This window comes from Saccoglossus kowalevskii, chromosome 8 (assembly GCF_978046115.1).
Source record: "Saccoglossus kowalevskii chromosome 8, keSacKowa6.1, whole genome shotgun sequence".
NCBI lineage: Eukaryota > Metazoa > Hemichordata > Enteropneusta > Harrimaniidae > Saccoglossus > Saccoglossus kowalevskii.
This window is the reverse complement of record NC_140648.1, coordinates 27,498,026-27,517,310: the sequence shown is the minus strand read 5'-3', so window position 1 is coordinate 27,517,310 and position 19,285 is coordinate 27,498,026. Positions and strand designations below refer to the sequence as shown.

At 34.3% G+C, this 19,285-nt stretch overlaps 1 protein-coding gene across 1 annotated transcript; it reads left to right on the top strand.

Annotated features, from left to right (window-relative positions):
• The first annotated feature begins 957 nt into the window (after window positions 1-957).
• LOC144343750 (uncharacterized) lies at window positions 958-18,477 on the top strand. Its single transcript, XM_085502827.1, has 8 exons — window positions 958-1,260; window positions 9,864-9,918; window positions 11,151-11,432; window positions 12,134-12,648; window positions 14,003-14,110; window positions 14,462-14,602; window positions 15,360-15,539; window positions 16,690-18,477. The coding sequence occupies exons 1-8, from the start codon at window positions 1,129-1,131 to the stop codon at window positions 17,185-17,187; spliced, it is 1,911 nt and encodes a 636-aa protein (XP_085358953.1). The 5' UTR covers window positions 958-1,128; the 3' UTR covers window positions 17,188-18,477.
• The last annotated feature ends 808 nt before the right edge of the window (window positions 18,478-19,285 follow it).

Here is a 19,285-nt window from a genome sequence, read left to right as displayed (position 1 = left end):
GTAATTAGGTGTCTAATGCTATGATTGCCTTGCAAGACGATGCTTCCATTAACCCGGTATTTATAAATAGTTATTATATCGTGAACTACATGTCTGATCATTGGTTGGTTGGTTGTTGACTGAAATAGTATTATACTGGGGTCTTCACACTACCTAAATAAGACGTTTATCACAGTTGTATTTAAAAAAAGAACAGGACTGCGTCTTTAACGCATATCTTAGGAATAATAATCTGTTAAGCGTATTTAGCAATGTGTCATTTATTTTTTCCCTAAAATCGAAAGATAATCATGACCTTCAATTCATAATTGTACGTCACACATTTTTTTGTAATGTACATTTTCGGTAGATAAACTCTTTCTGAATGATTATGGTCATCACTTTCATGTCATGCGTGTCCAGTAAAGCGCAGACTGCCATATTGGATAAAAGCACAGCGTGACACGACTTGACACTCATCAACAATTAATAGTAACAACTGATTTCACACAACAGCACAAATATTTGATATCACGATGATTATACGCTGTTGATCGATGAACATCCTAATTACGAAATATCGAAACGAACGTGCACAAGCAACACCAGTTGTTCAAAGAACGGTTCAGTTATATTTTTCTGCGTTTTTGTTATTTTGTATCATAAATCTTATCACTATTTACAGTACAGAAATAACGTACTTTTTTTTAGTGATTCTACATAGGTGTATTCCGAACCTCATATAAAAAGAAATTTTGAGAATTTAACATACATTTTTGCAAATTTTCAATCGCCAATTGTACCTACAATAATGTATTCGGGTCACGAACAGTCGTGAAAAGTATAGTCACGACAACACATGCCCGGTGCAAATGCCATACAAGTGAGCCGAGTTTGCTTGAGGAGATCGAGAGGGAATTTCCTCGTTCGCTGAAGCGGAAGTACGCCATTCGAGCGGTTCACACTTCTCATAAACCAGACGAGTGTTGTGCAATGGCTGAATGACATGGGTATATGTTGCTGTGCCATCGAAATACACTAATTTCTACATGTTTGGGCTTTGTGAGATATGTAACTGATTGGTAAACTCGTGGAGACTTGAATAGATTGGAACGTGTGTTCACGAAGAACCGTCAAATAATTAGAAACATGTCGATAAGTTATAACGATGGCAGACAGTATGTGCACCCAGGACAGAACTTAATTAAAGCACCTATATTGACGTCATGTATGCTGTACCGTGAACAGAAAACAAACAAGTCGGGCTCAGCGTGGCTAAAGGTATGTTCATTACACTTTTATTTCCGCCTTTAAGGGGTTGACGTGAAGTGGTGCAGATTTGATACATGGAAGTAAAACACAAGTTTACAAGAATATCACCCTAAACACAGACACTGATACAAACTTAGATAATCGCGACTCCTAGACTGCGTATGCAGGGGCATAGATACTTCCGGTCAGAAATAACGAGGGGCGGCGATTATCTGCCATAAACCACACACTTACACGAAACAATTAATGGATACTCGTTTCTTATTTAGCCTGTTTTATTCTGAACACCTGTAAGTGCGAAATTATCAGTAGGTTATGTCGGCAACCCTCTATATAAAGTTTTAATAGACAAAAACGCGAATACAAAATGTGGTTAAGTGGTAGCCGTTTCTGTTCGTCTGTCTTTCGTTTGAAAATCAATACAACGTACGTATGGCTGGGCTGCCAAAGTGTGTACGAACACTAGAGTTATGAACAACAACACCACAACAGGGGAAAACGACACGATACACATGATATATTCAAATATAGAGTTATGAACAACAACACCACAACAGGGGAAAACGACACGATACACATGATATATTCAAATATTTTTTTTAATGGAATCAACACATTATGTTTCACAATTTAGAAGAGTTTGAAACATTCTCGAAATACAAATGCTGCAGACTAAAAACAAACACAAATACATTATTGTTGCAATTTAATTGTTTTGTAAAACGTTGAAGGAAACGCATTCAAAACGTTAAGCCAGATTTATGTTCACGAATCTCATAATTTTATTCACTCCAAAAACATTCTCCTTCAAAAAATCGATCACGTAATTAATTGACGTATTGTTGTAATTTATTATTCGTACCATCAACTTCTAAAACGTTTACAATTACAGTAATGAGCGAACAAATAAAGCTTCAAAACGATCATCAAAGTTACGACGTGACATAACTTACTTGGCCATGTTATACACCAGTTATAGCAATAATTCCTCAACAAATTTTACTTCTTTTTTTTTTTATATGAAATGTAAGTAAAATCAGACTTATTTTTATCGGGAGCGATTATTTTTGATCACTTGATCGCTTCGGTAAAAAAAAACAGACCCGCCATGATGTTTGTGAAACATTAGCATGTGTCCTTTGACCCGATGGGTCAAGAATTCCATTAACCAATCAAAATGCCGCATGGTAATGCCGGTAGAACCCGAAGTTTTCCGAATGGTAGTGAGCATAAAAATTACATCGCGGAAGTAAAGCGATGTCGTAGCACGATGTGTTGGCATCGATTTCAATTGAAAACTGCATGACGGCTTTCAAAAGAGGTGATTTGCAATTTTTAAAAGGTAAATTAGGTCTTGAAAGAATAGTTTTTACATGATTCGCAATGATAACAGTTCAAATGTATTTTACCAAATCACGCAATAAACACGTTGTTTTTTTCTCGAGTAGCGTGAACTGATCGTGAACTCCGATTTGACCATGTTATATCGAGGTGGAATTGATTTTGAAATAATTTTAGCTTTAAATCTAAAGACTGTGTCTATCGCAGAAAGTATTTACTTACAAACAAAGAGGTGCTAATTCCACAAATTTGACTAGCCGCTACGTATCGTGCGACTAGGTCTATTGTTTATAAATTATAATCCACGACTGGCAGGATGCGTGTCGGTCGGTACTTAATTATACCAACAATCAGACAATACTGTAAAGGGGGTAATTATTCACTGGGTTTTAATTTAGCTTATTTCGCTGACTGGAAAAATGCGCTAAATTAAAACCCAGTGAATATGTAAAATTTAGCATAGAACACATTATCTAAATGACGAAACCGTGAATTTAAAACCCACTGAATATTCCTGAAATGGTAAATCAGTGAAATTTAAACCCAGTGAAAATTAGTCATTTTACAGTAGTCCTCGTCGGAAGCATTTCCGTGGTGGTCACTAATTTTGAGTGACGGTCGGGGCCGACCGGCGTGGCGAACAAAGCTTTTTCACATCTGATATTGGCATGTCAAATATGAAATCAAGCGCCGAGGTGGGAACACATAGCGCCGAGGTCCCAAGTGAAGCGCCGAGATTCACAGGTATAGCGCCGCGGACCTCGGCGCTAAAAAGCCCTGGGGAGAACCCTGCATGATGTATAACAAAGACTACTTGTTGCATTCATCGCCGCCTGATGTCACATGTTTTGTTCCACATACGATATGGGTAAACCGAGTAAATTCCCAAATTTAGGTAGACAGGAATAGATAATTTGTCATAAAATGTTTTCCCCAATATTCCCTTTTGTATGTAATGTAAGCACTGGAATTATTTTGTTTTCCACTAAATTCAAAATCCCACTAAACATAAACTGAAATTACTCTTACGGTATTGCTGATTAATTTAAAACTATTATACATGTACCCTCTTCATTAATTAATTTATATTATTTTAAATGACAAAATGAACATATCTGAGAGAGTTCCACCTGTAGTACCTTTATGTATAATATTAAATCAATCAGACTTGTGGTGTTTATCAAGAAGTTAAAAATATCACGTTTTATCAAAATTAGAAAATTGAAGATATCAGAATAAACAAATCTGAGAGAGGACAACAAGTAGTACATATATGTATGATATCAAATGAAATCAATCAGACTTGCAGTTTTTAACAAGAAGTCAAAAATATCACTTTTTAACAAAAATGACAAAAATTTTCATCCAAATTAGAGAATTAAAGATATCCACATGAAATGAATAAATCTGAAAGAGGTCGTATAATATCAAAGCTATTAGACTTGCGGTTTTTAACAAGTAGTCGAAAATATCACTATTACTAAAAATGACAAAAACTAAAATTATAGAATTAAAGATATCATCATGAAATGAACAAATCTAAGTGAGGTCTACTAAAGGGTCAAATATCATACATATACACCAAGTATCAAAGCAATCAGACTTGTAGTTTTCAAGTTGAAAAAGTAAAAGATTGACGCGGACAACTGTGATGAACAATCACTCTTATGATAAGCTCTGCTCAACACATTTAATTAGTATGCAACTTAGCCAATCATTAAATTATCAACACAAACGTCATATTACAAGTACTTAGTTTCAATCCAAGAACATGCTATGACAAAACAGAATACAAAAGACACGATTAATTAATATGCAAATTGGTTAATTATTAGGCATAAAGTAACATCAGCTTTACTATTCATCTATACAAACAAGACTGTAAATTGTTGCAAAGTTATACAAAGAACATACTGAAACAATCATGCAAATTAGCTAATAATTATGCAACACATTTTACCCAATCAGACAGCGTGAGACAGGGCTGGAATGGGGAGTAATTGGAATGAATCAATGATGTACTGTGCTTTGAAAGATATTAATATTCATTCGGAAAGTATTTATTTGACCCTGCAACACAACTGTAAACACCTATATAGCAAACAGTTCAAAATCTGAAGTTTCTTAATGCTAAGACACATCATCCGAAAGGAGCTGAAGGAGGTTCAGTTTGATCTTTCTGCCCCACCTCAGGGACAGACAGATGTTAGTGAGGTTTGACAACATCACGACAATGACTACAACATAGAGGGGACACAAGGTCATGACTCGTGAACAGTTTAACAGTGGAAATTCTCGACTGGTGACCTTGCACGGCATCACCTTGGTGTGCAATCAAGAGGATCCACAACTCCCGAACATGGACATGAGTCAAGTTTTTGGGCATGGAATGGCAGATTGCCACAGAGCTTTTCATTATTTGGCCTGATGTCTTTGTTACATTGCAGAACTTCACTCCAAATCATGTTTGTGACACATTACACTCGTTTCCAGACAGCATTGATATAGAACACAATGTCCATCAGCTGGGGCAATATCAATGTATATGCGTCACATTTCCAATGCTATTAGCTTCAACCAGGAAGCAGACTCCTGGACACTCAAATGACACTCACCAGAGGAGATTACCTCCACAACCCAGAGCTTATAATACTGTCAATTCACCAGTCAGACATGTCTAAGACACTAGAGTCCCACTTGACGAATATCCTTGTGCTCAGATCAGAGCAAGTTTTTCAAAGAGAAAGGAAAGCACTATGCTCCAGTCCCTCAGAGATAGCATCATCCAGTTATACCAGAGCCATTGGCAGTACTGATGTTCTTAGTGTTTACAACATCAAACACATTCTTTTTGTTCTGTGCCCAAACTGGTTGATTTTTATTTACCATGTGGCAAATACAGACAGAAAGCTCCACAGTGGGAAACTTCAAGTCTGCAATCTACACCATGTTGTTGATCAGTTTCGGTAGGAACTTCACTGAGGACAATGCCATTAAAGCACTAAGGGACTAACTTGCACACGGCTCTATCCTTCACTGATAATTTAGCAGTTTTTCAACCTCCCTCGGTCACCTTGTGGACTAACCACCTTTTCAGGGCAAACAACAAATGACCTGACAAACCTGCCTCCCATATTTTAATCCCACAGTTGAAACCATCTACTAATGAAATGATACTTGCCATGCTCTCCCCCAGCTGTGCCACACTTTCCATATGGGTTCTGGAGATGATCACTTTTGCAGTTTTTAATGTCAACTTCACACAAAAGACATTTTCAGCCAAGATGCATGATCTGAGAACTTCAGCCAACTCCCATGCTTGTATTGGTGCAGTTCTAGACAATATTAATGTGCATGCACCGGGTGCTGGAAATCACATAATACATTCATTTCTTATGAGACCCCACTCCTGATAGCATTGGTTATCATAATAGGCAGAGTCCGATCGTTGCAGTGACACTTGCTGCTATCCCTTAGGCTACACCGATTTAATTCTATGGATGACATCCGCGCGCGCATTAGTTTTCGCCTGTTCTCAAAAAAAAAAAAAAAAAAATCTCCGACGACGAGTCTCCACAGATCGGTTTTCTGTCCGGAACTTGCCGACTCATATTTTCGCAAAGCCCCGACTTGTCGTAAAACTCGTTTTGGACTACCTCAAACCCAAACTCCGCACAGTTAGATGCGCGTTACGTAAAGCGCAAAGACCTATGGGAAAGAGATTGCCTCAAAACATGCAAATTTTGCCATAAATGATCCAACATGGCGACCACACCACCAAAATACGTGAGCATAAAAGTTCAGAGGTGAAACGGAGGATTGTTGTAGACTGGTACGTAATTGACGTTGGCCAGGGAGACGTTTACACTATATACGAGAGGTCGCTAGCGGCAAGCGAGTTTCGCCCAGACAACTTTGAGAACATATTGTCCAGAGTGGCTGTCCCGTGTTTCTTCTGCAATGATGAGAGAAATGGGAGAGGAGTGGAGGTGTATGGTGGCCTAAAAGTCGGTCAGGCGACAAATCAGTTCGGTTGCTTTGTCCGCATTGAAGTCGACAAAACTGCAACGAAAGCAGCAGAAGCTCCTTGGCCGAAGTCCCCTTACGGGGTGACGTTGGTGTTTTTTTTTCAATATCGAGCCTAATTTGTTACATAGTTGAAATAGTTCTAGAGCATTTGTGTCAACACTTAGTCTATCTGAAGTGTCACTTTAAAAGCTGTAGTTTGTCAAAGAAGTTAATTTCCAGGTTGTTGTTGACAAACTTATTGTTCATTTTTAATTATTTTTTTTTCAATACAACACAGTATAAGTTTTTCTTTATTATTCAGTTGATGTGTATGCCTTTGGCAAAGCTAACATCTGCCTTATCCTCTTGCCTTTTCAAAATCAAAAGTGATGATACCTGTGACAGTAATACAGTACGAAATGTGTACATCAACATGTGCCTCCTACAAATAAAGACTTGTTGTTTTTTTGATACACTGTGGTTAAATTCGTAATAATAGCTCCGTAATCCTGTGGTTTTAGCAGCATTTTTTTGGGGCCGAATTTTTTTTTTTTTGCCCTCTCGCATTAGTTTTGGGGTCTTCAGAGGATGTCATCCATAAAATTAAATTAGTGTGGCCTTACCAAAATTGGATGTTTGGGACACATCTGAAACATGTTTGGTTACTGTGTCTGAGACATACTTCATATTTACCTAAAAATCCAACATTGCTGGCTCCAGACCTCACAAAATCTGTGTTAGACCTCGTGCAATCATGCCTCAGAGTGCACAAATAGTTTTTTTGGGACATGAATGTTTTGGAAATGTCAATATCTATCTTTGTAGTTTGAATACACTTTCATGAACAGCAAGGTTTGAGAATTTACTAAAGATACTTTGGATGCTTTCAAGACTAGTCTGAAACCTGCCTGCTCCTAACTAGTTTTACAATTAATGATTTTCATAGAGAATGTTTCAGTCATGTTACAAACATATCTCAGTAGGAGTGCACAATGTCCCAGATATGTTTTGGACATGTCTGAAACATGTCTCTTCATAGAAACATAAATGGAACATATGACTAATCTGGGACATGTTTCAGTGACTAATTTTGGTATAGGATACCTTCTGTGTTGGAGTTACATTATAAAGACTCATCAGGTCACTTGCAAGTAGCCTAGTTTGCCTTCATTTGAATCCCTTAGCTACTATTATAAATATTAGAGTTCTACTTATTTATTTCATTTGCAATGAAGCATCGTCGTTCAAGCTACCATTATGTCAGTTCACTTTGAGATCACTCAGTGTTTATGTATTTCTGAATAATGTACCTTATGCCTACTCAGGTTTGTATTTTTTTGATTAATGTAATAATGTTTGCATTGAATTCACACTGTCTTAATTGAGGTATATGCATGGTCCACTGCGATGCCTGCAGCTTCACTTCTTAGATTCAAGATTAGAATCAAACACACTAGTAATCATAGTGACAACACAAACTGGAAGAGCTACTCCAGCTACCCTACTTGTTTTTTTAGACACTTCAATTAATTTCACTACCCACCCACTTCCCCAAGACACTCTGTGCACGACACCCATTTGGAGCTGCTTCAGGCTAGAAAAGTGAAGCAAAACTAAAAACTTGTATTTGTTTGTGTCAGGCAAGTCTATGGGAGTAACCATAGCGCTTGTGTGTCGATAAAAACCCTAATTTCTGAAAATTGAATGACACCAAATGGTGGAACCTACCAGTACTTTATCTAATTTACACAAATGTCCAACTCAAACCAATAGAAGCAGTAGTTTGAGTGGATATAAACTGTTATTTCAATATTTACACATGTCTATAGTTATTTGTCAAGTACTTCTAAATTGTAACTCTTAAGCTGCTTACATATAAAAGTTTAAATTGGGGTATCCCTTACCAAAATTCATTAGACAAAATTTATACTTTTTGTGTGCAAAAAGTATACAAATTCTGAATAAATTAGTACATTTTATGTATGATTTTTGTATACAAGAAGTACCCTATATTTGGAACAGATTTGTATACAAAAAGTATGCAAATACTATGCAAATAGTGTACAAAAAATGTACTTTTGTATACAAGAAGTATCCCATATTTGGAACACTTTTGTATACAAAAATTGTACAAAGCTCAATTCATATAAAGGGCATTTATTTAACAAAATGAAATTCAACTTCATTGTGCGTTTCTTTTGCCCAAGTGTATTGTCTTATTACACAACAGCATATATTTGTATTTACCCATACTTACATTTAGAATTCAATTTATCAATTGTTTATGCTTACCTGACTGACTATATAGTACATTCATTTACAACCGATGTTGGATCTGTTTGACATATATGTGAGCCAAGGATGTACAACAAACTGATTGTGGTGAGAATAATACTGATTTATTTCATTGTATTTTCCTCAACTGAAAATGCCAAAACTAGATATATAATGGAAAATTAAATTTTAATTTAGTTAAATTGATCAAAAAAAAGTTCATAAAAATTGGCAATAAGTCGTGTTAGGATCCAAAACAGGATAATTTTTAATATATGCAAATTAGGCAAACAACTTTCGTGGGAAATGTGTTATGCACACATGACTTAATTCTTTCAGTAAACTGTAGTAAAAATATAATTTTACTGATATCCAAAAATATAGTTCAGTATTTCTGTAATTAATCTATTAAAAATGTTTTTATACTCTTTTATGAATTTAATTGAATATTAAATTTCATATTTTTGTACAGTTTATGTATACATATATTGTATTATTGGGCGTAGTTAAGTTTATTCAGATTCTAAGTCCAATTTTTGTACATTCTATGTATACATAAATAATACTAATATTTGTCAAGATGCCAAGTCAATAATTTGTACAATTAATGTATACATAAATTATACTTCATTCTGACATGATTCTAACATAAATTTTTTTGGTTACTCTTTATTTCTTAGTCATGATATTGTACATTTTTTGTATATGTAAATTATACAACATTTAGGCATTGAATCCTATGCAAAAAATCTGTACATTTTTAGTATACAACAAATATACATTAATGAATTTGTATAAAGTGTGTATACAAATAATGTACTGCTGTTTTCTTGTATGTATGAATTTTGTATACAAATAATGTACACAATTTCAAAAAAGTATACTTTTTGTACAGAATATGTATACAATTAATATACTATTGGGGCGGACAATTTGGTAAGGGGATAACATAGGCTGTGTATTAAATGTGATAACATGATTCTTTTCAGAAACACGTCAGAGCAGAACTTGAAGTGACTACCTCAGAATCGGTTAGCAAAGCAGGTAAGGAATTAGGAATACATATGGGGTGGTTACTCCATAATATCATTCATTTTTAGTCCCCTCAAATTATTTGTGTTTAAAGGTCTTTACATGTGTCAGTTAAAAATGCATGCATCATAATTGAAACCCCCAAAAATAATGATAACAATTTCAGAACAAACTATTTTTTTTTGAGGGGGAAGGGCTGATCTAGGTGCGTGTGGATAAAGTAAGTAAAGGGCATTGCATGCTGGATTTCAGACCATAGAGCAACTCAAGTAACCCCCCCCCCCCTAAGTGAATTTAGTAGTCATGTTTAATGAATATATTATACAAGCGATCTGACGGTTGAAATAGCTCTGCTGTTTCATTATCATGGAACAAGAATCAGTAAAGTGGCATGAAATCATTTGGACTTTGGTTTCAGACTAGTTGTCGAAAATAACATTTTTTACCAAAAATGACCAAAATATTCACTAAAAATCCAAATTTGCATATTTTGACCACCCCAAGTACCTTTGGTACAAATATAAATGTAATTGGTCAAATACTTTTGAAGAAGACGCGGCCTGAGAGACCCCCATACCAACAGCTCCGCTGGGTCATCTGCAATGACAGCGGAGCTGAAAAGCTGTTAAACCTTAAAACTTAAAACCTTATTCCGAAGCAAACAAGAAGATTGTACTGGTTATATGCAGGCACATCTGTCCAAAACATATCACTTGTTGTGCATCAATTGGAATTAAATTTTGTGGTTGGGAAAATATGAACTCAAATTGTCCCACAAAACATTTGAAGGTTTCCCAGTATAGATTAGAATTAGGTTTCTTCATTATACAGTTTATGAAATACCTCATACGACTTAAAGAACTGTGTGTGACCAACACGTAACAAAAGCAGAGAACAGAACCAAAGTAACAGAGTTCTGGCACCAACATAGACACATAACGTACTCGTTACAAAGAATCACAAACATGCAATAAATGTAAATTGGATGAAAATAAATGATCATTCAAACCCATCTCTGGCAAATCTCAGTCATTTAAGTTTATAAATATTCATATAAATATTTATATATATATATATATATATATACCCTGATAATGCCGTTATTTTATTACTACAACCAAGAACCATTGATAGAATGGGTTTTGCACCATGCGCTCTTGTTATACTGCTTAGTGAAATACTATATTAAAGTAATGATCATATTATATATAATTAATGTATGATAAACATGCCTTTGCCAACAGTGTGTATCAGACTGTATAAGAAACGAAGCAACACACAACAAATATGGAAATCAATTGAGCTAACAAGCGATAATTTCTGTGGAATTGATGTTGGGCCAAGAGTAGAACACAAGCATCGAACGCTGGTACTGATGTATTTGAACAAGACTGGGATAACACAGACTGTTTTGTTCCAGGAAATGTCTAGAAGGCTGCACTTCCTCACCAAGTGCTGTTTGTCAGGAGTAATCGGACAAGTGTCAATTTGGAGAGATGCAATTGTGAATAATCTAATGAGCGAAGGTAGAAATTTGATCTTACATACGATAATGACTGCCGAGATTTTGTTGAGTACTGGAGTACATGACCTGTCTTTGCGTTCCATACTATACAGTGCAATAGACATTAAATAAATTAAAAAAATAATTGAATCACATGATTTGTTAAAGGATATACTGTTAACCATTTTATAAATTTCATGGGAGACAAATTTACGTGATTTTCACTGCCTGAGTTAAAACATTCTCTGGGATCCTATAACACAAGTGAGTATCTGTAATTTTTGCAAAATTTTGTTTCCATGCCATGAATAAATTTGTGAAAATTCCCAGTGGTGAAAATTACATCGTTTACAGTACATGTTGAATATGCACTAGACATAAGCTTAGGTTTTAGCAAATTTCTTTGTAATTTTTAATTCATGTAATACTGATAACCTCTGTGGTACCAAATGAATAACTGGTATATTTTTGTCATGTTACATGGCATATATTTGGAACAGCAGGTGTACAATTAATTTTTAATTCAAGCAAAAATTCAGCAGTTTAAAGTACAGTTTTTGAAGGCAGAAAATCAATTTAACATTGTAAATTCATTTGTAATATATAATAAATGGTCATTTAGTATTACTCCTTACTCCATCAGTAATCTCCTTACTTTTGTAGTTAAGAGACCATTTAAAAATGAAAATTTTGAATGTAAATTATATTTATGTTTTATTACAGACCAGCACTATGAAGTAGAAATATCAGGGGCTCACAATGGTTTGCCACAAGGAGCAAAGAATCTCTACGTTCTATCAAAGCGTTTTGTACTATGCTCTATTTATGAAAAACCAGGCGTATTACCTTGCGTTGTCCTGGATACACCGCTAAACAGTTTTGATCTCTCGTATACACAAGGTGATTCTGTTTATGTTTTGAAGCTGAGAGGGCATAACAATAAGATGTTTATACATACTTATAGAACTGATGATAGTGAGAAAATCAGTCAGGTTTTTGATCAGCGAAGATTCCACACCAACATTAATTCTGAACGTCTAAGGGTGTGTAACCCTCCATCTGCAGATAGCTGTGTGTTAAACAGTCAAAATGATGGTCCATATGAAAATAGCTTTAAAGATGATTGTATACAAATGGATGTCAAGAATGAGAGACCTCTTTGCATCCAAAGCAATTTGAAAGAACAATGTCACAGTGAGGAAACTCATCTTGTAATGCAAAGTGCTCAGCAAGTCAAGGTAATGAGTCACCTATATGAAAGTGTTTCTAAAACATACAAACATATTTGGATCACTAAAAATGGGTATTATTTTTGTGTTCTAAGATTATGATACGTTTAAAAAAAATTCAACATTGTTAATAATAAGTTAATATATATATATATATCTTAGCATCATGTGTTTAAGGACATGATAGAGATGAGTCTATGATAAAAATAAGTCATATTTTAATGATTTTGTCACAGTCCCTCAAAATAGAGGAACTGCAATGTAATATAAAAACACAGTTTTTGGTTCATATGCACTTTTAACAGATCAAATACAGTATTAGAGTTTTAAAATGATTAAGAAAGTAAACCTATAGTCTGAATAGTGTGTGTTTAGTATTTTTAATCCTATCTGAATGGAAATCATTATCTAAGGCAGTTTGTTACAATTTAAAAAAAATAGAAATCCTTGAAATTCAGGAAGATAGGTTGAGTTACTGTATAGTTCAAAATTCTGAAATAAAAAAGGGATGGTCACTGACCTAAGTTTACCACAAAATGACCCGAAATTCCATTGGTTCCTATGGTAAAAATATTCCATCATATCTCAAAACTTTGTCAAGTGACCTATGCTTAATAAATGATATGTAGTGTTATGAGAGCTACATATGACTAACATGAAAAATGGGAGAATTTTGAATATTAGTACAAATTATCCATGGAATTATGTATTTACATGGATTCCTATGGAAAATGTTTTAGATTATTTTGTATATGTTTTTGGAAACACAGCCTTCTTTTTCCGTAAAAAACGTTAAATATGAATGACCTGTATGTGTATCATCATCACACAACAAGGATTTACTGTGATCATTTATTTTCATGTTTTAATGGTAGCAAACTACCTTATACTTGACAAAATTCATTCAGATGCCATTTTATTACAAGGTGTAGCCCTGCATACATGTGTATGTTACATAACCACATCACTTTGTTCACCACATCCAGTATGGCCAACTAGGGCCATTTTTGTCAGCATGAAAAAAATATGAACATGTCTATGTGATCATTTTTTTTTAGATATATCATAAATTTATAGCTTTATTGACCTTTCAGTCATGACCAATAAATGGAACAACAAAAAATAATGATACTGAGTACCGTAAAATCTGTATTAGAAGCCGCATCCCTAATAGAAGTCGCACACATTCTTTTTGAATAATTGAGAAACAAAAAAATCACAATTTCTCATATGTGTAGATGCTCTAATAGAAACCGCATCTCCTCTATTGTATTGTGCCATTTTAATAATAAAACGCGGCTTCTAATACAGATTTTACAGTAGTATCTATCAATTCTAAGATGTGTTGGTATTTTGTTTGTAGAATCCACTCAAGGTGAAAGTAGCTGTATTTGCCGGTAGGCCGTGTCTGGGTGGTAGGTGGATAATTGAGATGTATATAGTGCATCCAAAGAGAGATCCAATGCAGTTGGTATGTATAACAATAAGCAGACAAAAGAGTTTACATCTTGATATACCGGTAGTTACATTGCATAATTTTATGATGTACTTGGCTTTGTAAATCGACTGAACAGTATGATATTTATTTAAGTTGTTTTTAGATTTCATATATAGAAGTATTTGAAAATAATATTTAATGCAAGGGTCGCAACTTTCTGGTAGAGCTGGTGAAATTCTAGTACACTATTTTGGAAAATGACTCATGTAAATAATATCAAACAGATTTCCTAAATTAGGTATACATAGTATAACAAAAAAGTAATAGTATGGGATATAGTCTTACAATAATAACCTCAATATAATTAACAATCTTGATTTTCAGAGAGATAAAATTATGCAAATCAGAACGAGTAGAGACCACATTGTTCTATTTACGCGACTGATCGAAGTCTATGACAGCTTACATTTAAGAATTCCATATTTAGAAGACGGATGGACATTTCAATGCGATTCACAGTCTAAGGTAAGATGAGGTTTAAACAGTAGAGCATGGTATAGCGAAAAAATAGAACAATGTTTAGATAATATAAATTGGCTTACACTTATCCATACATCAATGGTTCTTACTCTTGTAACAAAGGAATGAATATTATGACAGTTTCTGACATGTGCTGACATTTTATGCTTGTCATGCACATACCGGTATGCTAAATGTGTTACATGGCCAATCTAATTAAAATCAGATGTTTAGACTCAAGATTCTATTGTTATTTTTGTTTCTTTATGACTTTGTTTTATTACTTGACATTATTAAGTTTATAAACAACTAAGAAACAAAAATAACAAATAAGATAAATTAAATGTAAATTAAAAACAAAAAATTAAACCTTTACCTTCATCAAATTTTGATTACCCAGGTACCGGTAGATTGCTCTGTGACCAGTACCTGTACATGCTGCTTGACAGTTGAAGCTGCAGTATGTTGAGTTTTGTATAATTTCAAGTATGCATGATTGAAAAAAATGCTGTCTCTGATATGAGACATAGCAGTAAATAACAAAAGCATTATTGTTAACATAATATTACATGCATCCAGACTCACAGTATCATGTAATATACACACTATTGTGTCCACTGTTGTATAAACCAAATACCTCAATGCCAAACAAATTCCCAGACTACAAATGCCAGACAGTGTACAAGTCCTTAAAAAACAAATATCAAATTATGCTACATTGTTGTCTTCAGCTTACAAATGTTAAACATCCGTTTCTCTATAGGAAATCTCTCATGGCGAGCTGAAACACATACTAGATAATGGAGGCTCTGTTGATGCAATAGTGGATGTCATTCACCAGTTTACAATCTTACACGAGAATCAAACAAAGCACAAGTTTTTCTGTCAAATAGAAGTGAATGGAAATATATTGTACAACATATCAACAAACTTCAGAAACTATGCAAGTATAAAATTATGTTAGGAAAGGGTTGTCAGCTGATTAATCATACAGCATAGTCTGTCTTTAAGGAGAGATGCATCTTTTAAACCATGCTTAGATTTAGGCAATTATTTTATCACCCAAATACCAAATTCAGTTTTGTACCAAAGGTGTCATTTTATGTTAATAGGCATCCAAACTGCTTTTGAAAGTTTATAAATGTTCATAAAATATGAAAAACATTTTAATTACTACATGAATTAAGTGTTTTCTCCAGAAAAATTGCATACAGTATCAGACAATTTGCATAACAATATAATATAATATGTAAATGACTTCTATTATATTCAGTGTTATGCTAAATTGGTTCTATTGTTTATCAACAATTTAACAGTTTGGAACCCCTACTCTATAAAGCCCTGGGGAGACCCCTGTCATGAAGTTAGGTAAAATAATCTTGTTTTGACATTTCATATAAAGAACAACAGCCAAGATTATCTATTCAAACTTGTCTCCAAATGTCTCTCAAACATTATATTGTCAGGGATTGAAATAGAATTTTTTCCCTGCATGCACAGTGTGCATGTTGAATTTGAAATTTACCTGCACTAACTTGTTGTGAAATGCACCACTTTTAAAGTTTAAATAAAATTTACGGTTTATCGATTGATGATTGATTTTTTAGTTGTCTTACAATGTTGGTTGAACTTAATTTAGGCTTAGTGAATATAATGAAAACATTTCGTGTCAATTTCTACATGCACAGCATGCACATTGTATTTTGAGTTTACTTGTACTAGCTAATAATCTATGTGCATAGTGCAGTGTGCACCAGAGTATTTCAACCCCTGATTGTACTCGCTGTTTTAGTAGTGCATGGCTCACATAAATGCAAGTGTTTATTTGCTTAAATAAGTAATAGTTTAATGATTCTGTATAAAACAAACAATTTTTTTGGGGATCACTTGCGCTTCAGATATAGAAAAAGTGGTATCAAATTATTTGATAAACAGATTGAAGATGGCCAACATGCAGCCAGATGATATTTCAGGACTTGGTTGGTTGATTTCATTTAAGTATACGCTGCAATTTGGTCCATAAATTAAATCGGTAGAGACTATATTGAAACATACAATTTTTGAGGGCTAATGCATTATGTTTTCTTCTGCAGGCTAGTCCGGGTGAGTTGTTATCTATCCATGATGACATCATTAACAGCATCATAGAACGAGGCAATAATCATAAACCAGGATGGCTAAGCTATGAGAAGATGATTGACTTAAGTCAGAGGCTGAATTATACCGATGAAGGTGGCTGGAAAAGGCTCCTTGTTGACTATGTTGGCTATGACTTCATGGCAATAGATGATATTGAAATGGCCCATGTAACAACTGGAAAGTTGCCAGCAGAGTTTGTATTACGATTGTGGTATGAAACTAAACCAGAGGAATTCACTAAAACCAATGTCTGCAAAGTGTTCTGTGATATGGGGAGACTAGATCTTGTACGCATACTAAGTGAAGATGAGGAAGACAGAGATAATTCAACTATTGATAATGAAGCATTACTATCACATTCAAAAATGTTGTGCTGGATGTGTGGTCACAGTATCATCCACTCTGCTGTTGTCAATAATGTTGCAGAAGAAATGGTAGAGTTCATGGTTTAAGGATGTGCCATGACCAGCTCACTTTTGACACAGGATTTTCTGAAACTTTGCTAAATAATTTTTTTTTGACCAGTTTTAAATTTCGAAAAAAACAAACCGAAACAATTATGAACATTAATTGTATGCATTTTCCAATTTCAAATCCAAAATGGCTGCCAAAGTAAGGATAGGGAAATTGCAAAGTTATTGTTCCCATGGAATCAAGTTTCAGTTCTACCAATCCAACCCCATATTCATATTTGAGTTTTATAAATTTTTAGCGATTCGCTCTGCTAGGATTGTCTTTAAAATCACTTTTGTGTGCATGTCTACATGTATTAACTTCTTGTGATTTTTTTGGCTGGGCCTATTTTGTTCAAACTTGGCAGGCAGGTCACACTTTCACTCTAGTTGGGTGGTAAAATCAAGAAAATAATTCCTGGCCCAATGTTGCCATGGCAACATCAAACAAACTGATTTTTGAATCCCCCCCTACAAATCTTGCAGTAAAAATCACGAACATAGCTCATTCGACTCAGCTTGAGGGCCCAAAGTTACTACCAGGGGTGCTTTTGTTTTGTTTTTATATCTTTTTTCAGTACCGAGAAATTTGACCTTAAAGTTTCCACCAGGAATAGCTCTTCAACTCTTGGGTGATTTTTATGGCTGGACCGATTTCGTTCATACATGGTAGCTAGGTCACACCTTCACTCTAGTTGGGTGGAAAATGGCAACAGCTAAAAAAAATGATTTTTCAGTACCTTTTCGCCAAATGTATCATCTCCTGCAAGTCTTGTAGTAGCAGTGTTCAAATGATCATGCTTTTTATTTTGGCCAAAGAGAGACCACCAGCTCCGATATTGTTAAACTGTATCAACTACGTCCTCACGCAACTTAGAACTTTGAATGAACTGTAAATACTGCATTCAAAGAATCTAGTAAACAAAATCGCAAAACGATCACACCCTATATTTGTAATTTAATTCGGCTTTTTGTATTATGTCAAATTAAAAACTCAAGTTTAGCTGTGTTACACTGGAACGACAATACCTATCAAATGTTTGGAACTCACAAAATGATGGCAGCGGCAGTAATATTTCAAAGAAAAAATATGTGGAGTGTAATACAATTGTCGACAGAGTGATGGGCATGGGTGATAAATGTAGTGTATATAGAGACAGTCCGTGGATAATTACTGTGGAAAACCAAACGCAACATACCGGGTATGTAACTACAAGAAGAAAATAGTTTCATATTGCACATTGCTAGCAAAGTATTGTGGAAATAAATAAAAAAAAAATTGTCATCCAATCAGCCTACGAGCTTCTTTAATAGAACCTTTTACTTAGATAAAAATTAAAGAACTTGCAGTTCTTTTAAAATATCCATATATTTCACTAATTTGCCTGTCCATTCTTAGCAGGATAACAAGACATTGATATGCAAGGACAGTGCATTATGTAGAAATGAAAACCTGAACATTATATTTACACAATATGTTTGTACAGTGCTAAGTAAACTAAACTTTGGACTTGTGGTGCAATAAAAATTTATGAATAAAAAAACACCTGCGAGAATAATCTTAAAGTACCTGTCGCACAGTGTCTGTTCACTTTATGAATAGACAATATATTTTACACATGTTGTAAGGACATACATTGAACACGACACAGCTTGACACATTTTCCAAATATACATGGAAATACAAAACTTTCAATGTGCAAGTCATTTATAAAAATCAGAGTTTAAAGTCGAGAAAATATTTTTTTTTTAGACAAATCCCCATATTTATCTAGAAAACAAACTCCTCTACTCTCTTTTTTCAAATAAGGTGCTGGATACCCCAGAGTTCAGGAAAACTGGTTTAATGCCAACCCTACTTTCTCAGTATTTAATACTTTATGACGAGAGATGTGCGAATTGTTTTATAACTAAATTAAATGTAAATATAGTTGACATAGAGTTTACAGCCTCAACACGAAGACTTATGTACTAAACCATGTATCTCATGAATCATAACTGGAAATAGGCTATGAAACCAAAATTATTAAACAAAAATATAAAAAATGTTATGAAGGTTCATATAGTGCAAGATGACAAAATTTGACTGAATTTCAAA

What these genes read in the sequence shown, in the direction of transcription:
- LOC144343750 (XM_085502827.1), top strand. Translation starts at nt 1,129, where the DNA reads ATGTCGATAAGTTATAACGATGGCAGACAGTATGTGCACCCAGGACAG. An exon ending in AGAGAGATCCAATGCAGTTG is followed by an intron (nt 14,111 to 14,461) that starts GTATGTATAACA and finishes CTTGATTTTCAG; the next exon opens with AGAGATAAAATTATGCAAAT. An exon ending in AATGCGATTCACAGTCTAAG is followed by an intron (nt 14,603 to 15,359) that starts GTAAGATGAGGT and finishes GTTTCTCTATAG; the next exon opens with GAAATCTCTCATGGCGAGCT.